The 14,024-nt window shown below is 44.2% G+C and overlaps 1 protein-coding gene across 4 annotated transcripts in view; it reads right to left on the reverse strand.

The window, feature by feature from the left end:
• The window catches only part of CMTR1 (cap methyltransferase 1), a 46,955-nt gene that overhangs the window by 25,216 nt on the left and 7,715 nt on the right, over positions 1 to 14,024 (reverse strand). For all 4 annotated transcript variants that reach the window (XM_037146212.2, XM_037146211.2, XM_037146208.2 and 1 more), the window contains 6 exons: positions 11,842 to 11,993; positions 10,221 to 10,379; positions 7,542 to 7,634; positions 5,687 to 5,758; positions 4,431 to 4,525; positions 4,251 to 4,323 (listed from right to left, as the gene is read on the reverse strand). In XM_037146212.2, the coding sequence (XP_037002107.2) occupies positions 4,251 to 4,323; positions 4,431 to 4,525; positions 5,687 to 5,758; positions 7,542 to 7,634; positions 10,221 to 10,379; positions 11,842 to 11,993 (644 nt within the window). The remainder of the gene's footprint in view (positions 1 to 4,250; positions 4,324 to 4,430; positions 4,526 to 5,686; positions 5,759 to 7,541; positions 7,635 to 10,220; positions 10,380 to 11,841; positions 11,994 to 14,024) is intronic.

A 14,024-nucleotide genomic window follows, 5' to 3' on the forward strand; every position in this document is an offset into this window, starting at 1 on the left:
TCAAAAACCTTAATAAACTGTAAAATACTAAAATGTAAGATACTGTATTCAACTAGATTAACTATCTCAGAGTGAAAACTCCCGTCCTCTTCCATCTTGTTCTCTTTCCGGTGCCTCACTGGGCACTTTCTAAGTGCTCTCACTTCCTCTGAAACAGCACTGAAACTTAAACACCGACCTTCAGTTTCTGTCACCTGTTACACTTCAAAACACGTTTTCTTACCTCGACAACATCCGGAGGCACACAAATTCCTCACACGATGTTATGGTTTATAATACACTTCCATGTACCCAAAGAATCTAAATTTCCTTCTTTCCTTTGTCTCTTCCAACTCCTGTTCAGAATTCCTTTATTTCGCACCCTAGTCTCTTTTCAACTTCTACCGCCACCTGGTATGTGGCTGGGGCTTCAGCCACTCCCATCTTTTCTGGTAACTGCTCCAAAGCATCTCTGCTCACCTGAAAAACATACCAAGTCTACTGGCCCTGGCTGTCACTCTGGTGCTCAGGGAAAAACAGAGATTAAAAAAAGAAGAAAATACCAGGGGCCGGAGAGAAATCACTTTTTATAGTAGAGTGTGGAGAAACATCCTGAAAGGGCAATTCTCCATGGCCACTAATAATCAATTCAGGTCAAGACTCTGCCTGAAGCATTACAAACACGGCTGCCTTTTCCTATGTAACTAACATCTCCCTCGACCTGAATGGTTCGGCCTGGTGCCTGCTTTACCTTCCTGACAGCAAGAGACAATAATCAGATACCAGCTGCTGGAGGCACTTTCATTCAAAAGCCCAAAAGGATGCTGTGACTTCCCATCAGCTTGACAGAGCTCCTCTGCCAGGCAGGAGTTTAAAATCATTTGGAGCTCAGAAAATTTAATCAACATTATATCAACCTAATTTTCTCAAGATGCTAATTCCAAGAACGCTTTTGTGCTGCCTGCTGGTACTAGAAAATGGGGTGGGAGACCTGAGAGAGAAATGACTAAAGGCTGGAGGGGTCTCTATGCCAGCTTTGCCAGTGCAGAGAAAGCAGTGAGGCAGGTGGAACTGAAACATTAAAGAGCTTGGAAAAGAATAATCAGGGGCCTAATGGAAGAAGGGTGAATAAAGCAGGAACAGAGAGCTCACTTTCTAGAACTGGGTAAAAATGCTTCGAAACCCAGCCAAGGTAATGCCAGAACGAAATTTCCTTTATTTTTTCTCTATCGTCACAGAGGGTGTGTGTTCAGAAAGATGAGATGCAGCGGCACAGAAGATCATTTTGCTCTACCGCTTCTTGAGAAGGGCCAAAGCCTGATAACTATGACCCCACACAAAACTTGTTCTAAGAGGCAGGAAGCGAAAGCAGCCACATCAGAAATCACAGATCTGAGAGCTGGAACAACTCTTAAGAACCTTTGGTCCTACACTGGCCCTGTGGCAGGTTAGTAGGGCTATTTTCAGAGAGCAGGCAGCTGAGGCACAGAGAAGGTGTGATCTTAAATGACACCACCTGTGACTGTAAGTGCTGCATTCCCCACTGTGACACAGCCCTGACACTGACTGTAAATGGATCAGCGGAAGGCTCCAGAGGCCCACATTTCATCACCTCTCAACATTCCCCAGAGCACTCCCTTCTTATACCAGAAACAGCACCCGAGTCAGATGATGTCAGTTTCAAATAATCAGAAAATAAGCTCACTCTGAGGACTGCACAGTCCCCCTTCTACTCCACCTCATCCATGGTACAGAGACAGGCTAAAGCGCCCTGGTGATAACTGGCCTCACATGTCAGTAAACACAACAGGCTTTACAAATACCCCAACCCTGCACACTTACCAGCTCTCAGGTCCCCTAGAATGTCCAGAACCTAAGCACTATGGGGAAAGGAATCACATCTATCTCATTCCAAATTATATTCCTGGTGCCTTAGCACTGTGCCTGGCACAAAGTAGGGGCTGGATAAATACATGTTTAATGAGTGCAGGAGGCAGGCCCATGCTCTAACTTGTGGCCTCATCTACCTGTTCCCTAGGCCGTTAGATGCCACACCTGCTGACTGTTCCCAGGAATGTCCCTTCTCCACTGCTGGAAGCCCTACTTACCTCCACCTGGAGTGAGCAAGAGGATCTGCAGAGTTGGGGACTAGGACATGAAGCCCTGGAGACAATGCTTATTGGGGCACTCCTGGGACCACAGAAAACACTGTGGGGCCCCATCTGAGGAGCTCAAAGCAAATTATATCTCTAACATAAAGTATGTATCTCTAACACACAGCAGGAATAACTGCATTGCACAAATGTCAATTTCTAGGACTTCCGCCAAGATGGAGGCATAGGTGGAGACGCCCTGCTTCCTCACACAACCAAGTTTAGAGACAACTAAATATTAGCAACAGAAAACACAGCCAGAACACAGAAAATTGAACTTTTCGGAAGTCTGTTAACAACAAATTCTTCAGTCTGACCGGTAAGAGGGGCGAAACCAGCAGCTGGTGGAGTGGGGTAGCACAGAAAAACTCAGTCAGACGGACTCAGGTGCCCGGAATCCAGGCTCAGGGTTGGACCTAGTGAGAGACCCAGCGAGCAACCTCGGGGAAACAGCGAGAGAGCAGGGCTGCGGGTTGACTGTGGTCGCGCATTCCTGCTGGATAGACAAACGAGGGAATGGGCGATTGGACGGGACCCAGTGGGTCCCTGTGGCGAGCGGCAGCGGAGGGTGCAACCATTTCCCCACTCTGACCCCGCCTCCACATACAGTGTCATAACTCAGCGACTCTGAGTAGCCCTGCCCTGGGGAACCACCTAAGGTTCTGCTCATCACCCAGCAGCCCTCGAAACAGCAGAGAGGGCCGCCATTTCCCTGCTCTGACCACGCCCCCACATACAGTGTCACAACCCAGCAACCTGCTGGGAGTCCAAGGCTCCGCTCCTTAGATTTAATGGGTGCAAACAGACCAAAAATGGCTCAAGAAGATCTCAAAGCCCCAGAGCCTATAAATCTAAGCGATGAAGAAATAGCAAAACTCTCAGACACACAGTTTAAAACACTGGTGATCAGGATCCTCACAGAACTGGTTGATTATAGTCACAAATTAGACAAAGATATGAAAGCGAAACTAATTGAAATGAATGGAATTGCATGGGAAACCAATAGCGATGAAAAGGAAACTGGGACTCAAATCAATGGAGTGGACCAGAAGAAAGCAAATAATGGCCAAACAGAAAAGAGTGAAGAAGCAAGAATTCAAAAAAATGAGGAGAGTCTTAGGAACCTCCAGGACATCTTTAAATGCTCCAACATCTGCATTATAGGGGTACCAGAAGGGGGAAAGAAACAGCCACCAGTGGAAAACTTATTTGAACAAATAATAAAGGAGAATTTCCCCAGGCTGGCAAAGGAAATAGACTTCCAGGAAATCCAGGAAGCTCAGAGAGTCCCAAAGAAGTTGGACCCAAGAAGGAACACACCAAGGCACATCATCATTACATTAGCCAAGATTCAAATGAAGAAGAGAATCCTAGAAGCAGCAAGACATAAGGGGACAGTCACCTACAAAGCAGTTACCATCAGACTGTCAGCGGATTTCTCAAAAGAGACCTTACAGGCAAGAAGGGGCTGGAAAGAGGTATTCCAAGTCATGAAATCCAAAGACCTACAACCAAGACTGCTCTATCCAGCAAAACTTTCATTTAGAATGGAAGCACAGATAAAGTGCTTCTCAGGTAAGATCAAGTTCAAGAAGTTCATCATCACCAAGCCCTTATTATATGAAATGTTAAAGGGATTTACCTAAGAAAAAGAAGTTAAAAAAACACGAACAGTGAAAGGACAGCAAACTCACAGTTATTAACAACCACACCTAAAACGAAAGCAAACTAAAAGGACAGCTAGACCAGGAGTGGAAACATAGAAATGAAGATCTCAAGGAGGGTTAGCAACAGGGGAGTGGGAGGAGGAGAAGGGGGGAGAAGGTACAGAAAATAAGTAGCATAGACAGTAGATAGAAAATAGATGGGGGGCAAGAATAGTATGGGAAATATAGAATCTAAAGAACTTGAGACACATGGTCATAAACTAAAGGGGGGTAAGGTGGGGAGGGGGCTAGGGTGGAGGGGAATGAAGGGGGGAATAGAACAAATGTAATGGCATAATCAATAAAAAAATACATTAAAAAAATAAAAAATAAAAAATAAATAAAATGTCAATTTCTGAGCCACTTAAGCTCATTTAACACTATGATTTCAGAAGCAGAAACTTGTTCTCACCCCGTAAGAGTCCCGTGGATTTGTAAAAATGCGATCAAACACAAAATCCATGTTAGCCATCTTCATTGCCGCCCTACAACAAAGTCAGACAGAGAAGCTCAATTCGGTACCAGACATATAGGAAGCTGAAGCTCAAAGAAAAGGCTGAAGGGTACATGCGTCAGGGGAACGTCAGCAAACCTGTTTAGGAAGAAGACTCCTCGGATCATCTCGTAGGGATTGGCCCGGGTCCGAGCTCGCCGCATCTCCTCCCCGTCCAGGACATCAAACACACTCTGCCCAGAGAGAATCAGAAACTCAGGGTGAGCATCACCCTCCGGGATGGGACAGGGCTCATAACAACTGGAGGAGCCCAACAAGCAGCCCTCCACAGAGCAAGGCTCCTGCTGTATCCCAGCTTGAAAACAACCAGTTGTGTGACCCTGGACAAGTTACTCGATCACTCTGACCCTCAACTACATCATCAGCAAAATGTGAAAAAATCAAATATAAGCATGTCCCTGGCACACGGTAACTGGTTAATAAATGGCAACCGTGGTAATACACAGGGCCACCTCTTGGCATTGCTATTCCTTGCAGCAAATGTTTCTCCACTCCAGCAGCAACTTTCCAAGGACAAGAGTTCTGATACCAAGGCTCTCTTGACCAGGGCTCACTGAGAGAGAGTAAACAAACCAAGACCTACCACACAGGAGGGATCCCTTCTCCATCCTCCTATTTCCTCTCTGAAAGAAAGCCTCACTTCACTTGAGCACCAGTCACTGGAAGGATATTCCCAACCCTCTGCCTGTCAGAAAATAAAACCTGTGAGGCTAGTCTGAGGCCTTAGTGCTTCTCCAACCCATTTCCTCCTCAGTTTCCTTGGCTTATTCTGTCCTGGGCAATGCACTTCCTGGCCCAAAACTCAGGCCACAAGATATCAAGAGAAGACTAATATTCACCCTGCATGTTAGGAGCCTCACACCCAGTATTTTATTTGATTCTCACAGCAACCCTAGGAAGTATTTGCTCCCTATCTTATAGATGAGGGAACTAAAACTCAGAGAAGTGAAAGCAACTGGCCCAAGGTCACATAGTAAAAAATGTTGCAAAACTAGGATTTGAATTCAGGTCTATCTGAGGCTAAAGAATGATTCCAAACTTTTCATTACACCAGCTCGCCCCACCCCCTGACCAAGACTACAATGAACTGACCCACTGAGGTTAAGTGGATCCTTTCCTGGCTACTGACCACAGGACAGCACAACAAACACTACAAGGCAGGACAGTCACCAGGAAAAGGGTACCTTGGAGAAATGTACAAGCTACACATCTTGATCTCCAGGAAAATATTAGCTAAACTTCAGCCACCCACAACTGATTTAAAAGAACTAGAAAAGCCCAACACAGCCCCCCACAGGAAGTTCCTAACTCCAGCTCTAGCCACAAGGCCTTACCTTACACTGCAGCACACTGTGAAGCAGGTCTTCCCCACAAAACTCTGTTTCATCTTCAATAACCATCTTTCGCTACAGGAGAAGAAAACAGTCAACAATGACCGTGTGTGACAGCAAACACAATGATTAACAACCACACCTAAACCAAAAACTAAGAAAACAACTAGGAACAGGAACAGAACCACAAAAACAGAGAACACATGGAGGGTTAGCAACAGAGCAGTGGGAGGAGAGGGGGGAAAGGTACAGAGAATAAGTAGTGCAGACAGTGGGGAGAAAATAGACAGGGGGAGGGCCAGAGTAGTGTGAGAAATGTAGAAGTTAAAGAACTTCTGACACATAAACATGAACTAAAGGGGGGAATGTGGGTGGGAGGGCATGTGCAGGGTGGAGGGGAACGAAAGGGGGAATGGGACAAATGTTGTAACATAATTAATAAAATATATTAAAAAATAAATAATGACCATGTGTGACTGCATTTGGGGAGATGAAAAGAGAAACTAGGGTTCTGAGTAGAGAAGAAGCTTGAGTCCCTGTCAAAGAACATCAATCCCCGAGGGGCAGGGACAAGAAACCCCTCTGGCTATACTCCAGAGGGCTGTGAGGCGGAGCAGTCCCTCGGGTGCTGTGACTATAGCACCATATGGATATGAGACCCATGAATGCTCAGGTGGAGAAAAGCAAACTGGAAGGAGACATTCAAGCTCTATGTCCCTAAGGCATGGGGGCAGGAGGGAGACTACCTCAAATAACAGCAGCCTGTCCTTCAAGTAGTAAGCCTCTTGCTCTGTGCTAAGTATGACTGCAGGACACTACGCACTGACCTGGAAGCATCACAGTAAACAAGGGCTCAGACAGCCTCACAGGAGTACAGTCCAACCTCATGTCTGAGTGCAGCTACTTCTAAAGCAACAGTGCTCAACCTTGGCGTTCTCAGTTTCACTCTTCAAAATCACGGAGGACCTTGCCTTTATTTATTTGTTTGCTTATTTATTTTTTATTTAGTGTACCTATATACTCAAGATTTATTAGAAATTAAAACATAAAATGTTAAAATATTTATTCAGTTTAAAAGAACAGTATTATGTTAACATAACATATTTTTATGTTTTATGAAAAATAACTATGTTTCCAAAATTAACTTGGTGAGGGGAACAGCACCATTTTCCAGTTTTGTAAATCTCTTAGTATCTAGCTGAATAGAAAACACCCAGATTCTCCTATTCGTGTTTGCATTCAATTGGTTGTAATATCATGTCACAACCTCTGGAAAACTCTACTGGAAACTTTAGGAGAGAATGAAAGTGAAAAAACATTTCAGTATCATTATGAAAATAACTTTGACCTTGCAGATCCCCCCTGGAAGTGTCTTGGAGATCCCTAGGGGCCCCTACGCTTTGAGAACTGCTCTCCAGACCATATTCATTTAGTAGCTATCTACTTCATTCTATTTTCCAGAAGGATATTAAACAAATTCCCTCTCTAACACCCTCATTACTTTCTAAGGACAGGTACAGTGTCTTTTCATCCACCTGGTACAGAGCCCAGTAGTGACCAGAATATACACAGATGTATAATAAGCTTCTCTAAAAAACATCTGTGAGGAAGATAAAAGTTATGCATTTTGTGTTGTCTTGCAAGTTAAATGAGTAGGAGGGAAAAAACCGTTTGCCGCATCTCCCAGGGGTATGTCTGTAAAGTCCTTGAGGTGCCCTCTTGACAGTTTTATCCCGGCCAGAATGGTCAGACTCAAGATTTTCACATGTGAGCATGAATACACACACACCAACTTGAAGAGAAGAAGGTCAGGAGATAAGCACCAACAATTTCAGAGCACATCTTCCCGAAAGCCTACCTTTCCCACAACCATCCAATCACTCATTTCCTGCGTGTCAGGAATCTCAGTGGTGCATTCTGGGAACCATGACACCTGCTCACAGGCGCTGGGCTGAAAACAAAAGACAGGCAAGCTACATCAGGTAAGATAGACCCTTGGGGCTATGCCCTAATGCATCAGGACTGCCCCAAAACAACCAAGAGGGGGAAGGGTCTGGGGAGCTGAGGCCAAAGGCAGTCCAGTCCATGCTCAGACGTGAGAATGGTGAGCTAGAATTCTAAAGTTTAACTTCTGAAGGCCAGGTCCAATTCTGGTTGGATCCCTAGAAACTTCTCAAACCTTCAATGTGTATTTCATTTGTTCTAATATTTGTGATGAATACCTGCTCTGGACTATGTGCTCAGAAAGCACAGTTAAGAAGATGCAAGAGGCAGTGGGGATACAGAGAGGCACACACAGAATGTGTGTCTGTGACGAGGCAATCACGTCAGGAAGACACAAAGCAGTGAGTCTCACCCACTGAAGCCTCTCGAAGTGTTAACACACAAGAGGACTGCATGTGTTACACGAAGAGGGTTCCTCATCTCTTCATTCTGAGATAGGGTAGACACTGATCTCTAACACACTGTCGCCTCTTAATTTTTCAATTACTTTCCTTATCAAGCTAAATCAGTGGTTTTCAACCTGGCTATACATTAGGATCATCTGCAGTCCTTTTAAAAAGTGCTGATGCCTGGACCCTACCCTCAGAGTATCTGTTGGTCTGAGGTGGGGACTGGGTATAAATACGTTTTCAGAAGTCCCCAGATGAGTCTCATGTGCAGCCAGGGCTAAGTTCACTGGGCTAGAGAGACATGGACCATGAAACCTAAGTAGGTGGCTAACCTGTATGGCGGCTTTACGCACTCCCCCCGAGCGAGTGTGGAGAGGAGATTCACCACTGCAAATTGAAGCAGTGCGGTTAAAGACAATATTACATGCTCTGAAAGGCATAAAATGGTATCGCAATACAAGGTCTCTAGGGCAGCCACCATCAACAGAGAAAAAGTTTAAAAGAAAAATTACTGAAGCCTTTTGTCAATGAACCTGGCAGTGAATCATGGCTTCTCTCCTTGGGTCAAATTCATCACCTTTAAGCATATGGTCCTCATTAATAAACCCTGATTATTAAACCCTGATTAATGGTCCTGATTTATAAACCCTTTTTTTAAAAGTTCATATACGCTTTGGATACATATCCCTTTGGAGAAAAAAAGCAGACTCAAGCCTAATTATAAGGCTACCTGCGAAGTGGACCAAAGCATCCAGCCTTACACTCCCCACTCCTGAGCTACAGAAGCCACTGCATGCTTTCCCTGTGGTGTCTCTAGGAACAGGACAGTCAGCCTCAGGCCATTCAGACCCTTCAAGAAGTAGCCACCACCTAACAGTTAAGCCAAACTCTTAACCAAAAGACACAGTGTCTTCTGTAAGAGAAAAACCTGAAAAACATGGCAGGTGGTAATTAGGAGGGCCTTGGTTCAAAAAGGAATTTCAATAGCCTGCCTCCATTAAAAGCAGAGATTTTTATGAGCAAATTTTGCATTTCAAGTTTAGCAAAATTAGTTCTAATTCTGCCCCACAGAGAAGATCAGGGCTCTTTACTTGTTTTCACACAAATGAGGACACAGAAAGCATCAAATATTTCTGAAGAAGAAACCTACACCTAGCACCCCATTATGAATATTCACCTTACTCTGCACTGCCATCTGCTGTTCTTCTGGTCTCGTCACCTCACAACTACAAGGCAAAACAGTAGGACCACCCCCACCACCCCAAACCCATGAGCTCTGGGCTTGTGGGCTTCTTACTCTGAAGCCACGTTGGGCTTTTACCATGCACAGGTTCATGGAAGTTTTTCCTGAACTGGAAATATCAATGCAATTTTCCAGTGTTCAGAGCCACATCTAAAGCTAAATTACAGCAACTGTATAGAAGACTAGGCATTTGTTTTCTATTTTCTTTAATTTCAACTCCATAATAATAATATTTCATCATTATTTTTAGGGGTTTTCATTATACCTACTTCAAATCCTTTGTGGAATAAGATTAAGGCATAAATAAATGAATAAAAATAAAATCTCAATATTATCTGTGCCATGAAAAGGAGTAAGAGTCTCTTTTGATATTCAAGGTTAAAACAAATTGGTATCCAAGTAGGTAAGCAGACTAAACCTACAGTGAAAAAGCCATAAGGCATAAACAAACACCTGTTTAGAACCAGGATGTCGTAAGCCCGTGGAGGTGAGAGGACCTTAGAGGGCACCTAATCCACTCACACAACAGAAGAGTGGGGTCCTTGTTCAGCCACTTGAATCCTTTCAGCAGTAGGGAACTCACTACCTTGTGAGGTTTCTTAGTCAATAGTAGAAAGCTGAGTGTGGAGGCAAACTCTACCTTCCAGCGTCTCCTACCCACTGGTCTTAGTCCTATGTGAAACAGCAGGAAACAAATCCACATCCTAACATTCCCCCGCCTGAGGCTTGTTTTCTATTCTGGACATCCCCAGAACCTTCCACATAAGAAACTAGTTCAACCCCACTAACCACTCTGATCATACTGCCTCTGGAGACTTCTAGTCTGTTAATATAAGTACTTAAAGACATGCACCCCAAAACACAAGAGGCTTTCCTGCCCCTTTCTCCCCACACCAGTTACCTCCGGCTCATCTCGCCAGTCCACATTCAACTCCTGGTCAAAGCCTTGCAAAGTCAGACCCAAGCCTCTTCGACCTTTCTGATTAGAGGCTTCAACGATGTCCTTCCGACCCTGGTTGTGTTTACCTAATCCTTCACCTTCCTTGAAGCCCATCTTGGCCTGAAAGAGAGAAGTAATGGAGCGTTTATATAAATAAACAAACATTTATTTAGCCCCTATCATGTACCAGACATTGTGCTAAACCCTAAGAAAATCAGAAAAGCCCTACAAGTTTTCCTCTAGCCTAATAAAGAAAGAAGCATAAATAAGTAACTGCAGTTTAACTGTGAGCCCAGGGGCTGTCTGTCCTGAAGTGAAAGTCTATGGCAGCCAGAAGTTAAATAGATGAGAAGGGACCTCACAGCCGCAATTAAAAGTACAAGGGCACCTGATGAATATCATTGGATATTTGCACAGCTACCCTTCCAGCTAATGTGTGTAAGTGAGTGGCAAGTAGATCTCCAAGTAGGGTTGATAAAGAGAACTTAATTTAAAATGGAACCACTTCAAGTGACTACTTTTGCCATACCTCAGCCAGGCAAAGCCAATGAGGGCCTACAGGAGCCCAAATTGAGAGATTAACTGAAAAATCACAAACTGAGGTATGGAAGGTACTGTAAGATCATGGATGGAACCATTTTTTAAAACGTCACAATTGTCTATAAGCTCACACTGAACTCTAGAATCACTGGGCTCACTTTCATACCCTCAAAATCAGAGACCTGAATCCCAAACCCTAAGGTCTTTGTCTAATAAAAGAACTCCAATCCTAAGATCTGACTTCCTCTAGAGGGTCTCTGCATCCCCTCTGGAAGGGGCACTAGCAGCTCAAGAGCCAGATGGAATTCCTATAGTAGCAACAAATCTTCCCCAGCTCAGAGGCTGTCACCACTCTGCCTATCTTCCACTTCCCCAAAGTTTACAGCACCCCAACTACAATCCCAACTATGACTTCAGAACTGGCAGTTCTCATTCTTAAATGGATCCAACAGAAAATGGAAGAGTGTGATATTTCTGAAGCTAGATGGAAAGCAAACTTGGATTTCTCCAACCTTTGCATATATACCCAAGCTTGATGAGGAAACTAGGCAGCTCTCCCTAGTCATCTTCCTTCTGTGGTACGTCAGTGGTGTACAGAAGCTGGGAAGGAGAACTGGGCCTTCTTTTGGAAGCAATACAGAAGACTGTACTACTCCCTTCTACTTTAGGCACCTGGGAGTGAGCAGGATTTTATTCATATCTTTTGAGATAATTCACTAGAACAAAAATTCACCACATGAAGCCTCTTTACCTGTCGACACACATCCGTGTGTAAAGAAGTATGTTCACACATACTCATAACAAGAATTCATTAATCAGAAGACCAAAGGGTGATACAGCTCTGAATGAGGCAGGAAAAGCAGGCCTAAACAGCCACTGCCCACAGATGACTTCAATGTGATTGATAACTCTATTGAGAGACGGGCTGCACACTGCTAAATTTCAGTAGCTGAAAAGCAAATGAAAAAATCATGCGGTAGCATTTCTTATTTTCTCCCTCTGCTGGTGGAGCTCTAGAAACCCAACCCAAGCACGGACATACCATAAGCTTCCGGGAGACGCTGTTGTACATGGAATAGCGAGAAGAAGTTCCCTCCACGAGAGAGTCTGCTTTGAATGCATCATTAAAAGAGTCAGAGCCACGCTGCTTCCCCTCGGTGTCACTGTCAGACCCACTGAGGCTTGTGGTAGATACTAAAAAAGAAAAAAAAGAAAATATTTAGGTGTTTTGTTGCACAAGATAGCCTCTAGAAGCCCAATTTCATTTACTCAACTAGTGTTCAGCATATGCACTGCTCACATAAATTTCATTAAATGACCCAGGGTCAAATGTATTCTCTCCCTCTTACCGTGTAATCTTCGTCAAGTCACTAAACATTTCTAGTGGTACCTGACATACAATTGGGACTCAAAAATATCAATTTCCATTCTCATCCTTTCAATTTCTTCCCCTACAAACTTCGATGGTAATACCTTCCTCACAGGATTGTTTGAAAACGAAATGAAGTAACATATTTAAAGGATGCTGCTAAATATAAAATGTCTTTATTGAAGATACAATTGTCAGACTAACAGTTTCTGTTTAATGTCCCAGTTTCCTGTTTTCATGGTCCTCCAAATGCAGAGGTGAGGGCGGGTCTGCAGCACAGCTTGAGGGAGAAGCTGACTCATGGGGGTGGGGGGGGGCAGAGAAAAAGAAGAGAAGGGGGAGGGGAACGAAGAAGGCAGGAAAAAGAGGAGGAAAGAGATGAAGGACAGGGAGGAGGGAGATGCTCAGGCAGCAGCACCAACTGAGGCGGAGAGCAGAGATGCTGCTGGAGGGAGCTGGTGGCCTGAGTGAGCTCTGCCATTAACTTCATTGCCAACAACCTTGTTGCCAAAGGATCCCAATTAAGACCTACCTTAGCAGCTGCCAAAAGGGGTGAGTTAATGTGTCTCCTGGCCAAAAGCGGGATGATCCACTCTGGACATTTATTATGACTGGCTCTTTCCCTCTTATAGATATATGAATCTATTAACTTGAAAGCTATTTCAACCCAAATTAATTTTACTCAGATAATTTCCCAGACAAACCCACCCCAATTTGTAAATAGAGTACAGCTCAAAAACATTTGCTTAAATTTATGCACATTCCCATGGAAAATAGTATAATTTGCAAGCAAGGAGAAATGCAGAACAGGAAATGAGGGTGGTGGTGTCCAACCTGATCCCAATGAGATATGTGTACTATGTCATTAGTAAGTTATTGTGCTTATTTAAGAATAATTTTTTTCAATTTATGTGTATTGTTCTTCAAACATCTATTAGTTTTAAGGATATGAATGTTTATTATTTAGACCTAAGCACTTAATAAACTGAACTGTCAGGTATTTCTTTGGGCCTCGGGGCATGGCGAAAAAAATTAGGGTGGCACTAAGGCCCAAGACCCAAGCAAATTCAGGCGCCTCTTTCTGTGTACTGGAAGCAGCAGATCACCCAGACACACTGTCAGTGAGCAGAAGAGCAAGACCATACCCATGAGCACGGCATCCTAACTCCGGTGTGCTGATCCATCTGCTTCCCTACAAGAACACAAACTGGCAAAGGGCTGACACTGGAAGGAGCCGAGCCTTCCCCAGCACCCTTCCACTGGGCTCCAGCACGACATCAGTATTCGCCCCATCCGCACAGCACCGAGAGCCAGTACTGAAGCCCAGACAACCTTCCATCTCCCACAGCTGGACTGAAGCTTCCTACTTAACAGAAATTACATGCCCACTGGTAGTGAATATAGGGGTCTCTTATCCAGCTGCCACCTTTGCTAATAAGCACCTACTAAATGTACAGCTAGTTAAGATATTTCCTAGTATAACACCTCATACAAATAGCACAAGACATTCGGCCCTCAGAAGTATAAGGACACATGTGATTACATTTGTTCAAACCCGGAGCGCACAACACCAAAAGGGAAGGAACCCTAATGTAACCTATGTGCTCTGGATGAGAGTGACGTGTCAATGCAGATGCATCAATTGTAACAAACGCTCCATTCTGGTGAAGTACGTTGATAATGGGGGAGGACATGCACGGGTAGGAGCAAGGGGTATAGGAGACAACTTCGTACTTTCCTCTCAATTTTGCTGTGAACCTTCAACTGCTCTAAAAAGAAATGAAGTGTTGAAAAAGATTTTTAAAGGTAAAACACCAACCAAAAATTTGAGCACGAGGATGGAATACCTATATCCT

Source organism: Artibeus jamaicensis, unplaced genomic scaffold (assembly GCF_021234435.1).
Source record: "Artibeus jamaicensis isolate MK-2021 breed Jamaican fruit bat unplaced genomic scaffold, CSHL_Jam_final contig_1803, whole genome shotgun sequence".
Classification (NCBI taxonomy): Eukaryota; Metazoa; Chordata; class Mammalia; order Chiroptera; family Phyllostomidae; genus Artibeus; species Artibeus jamaicensis.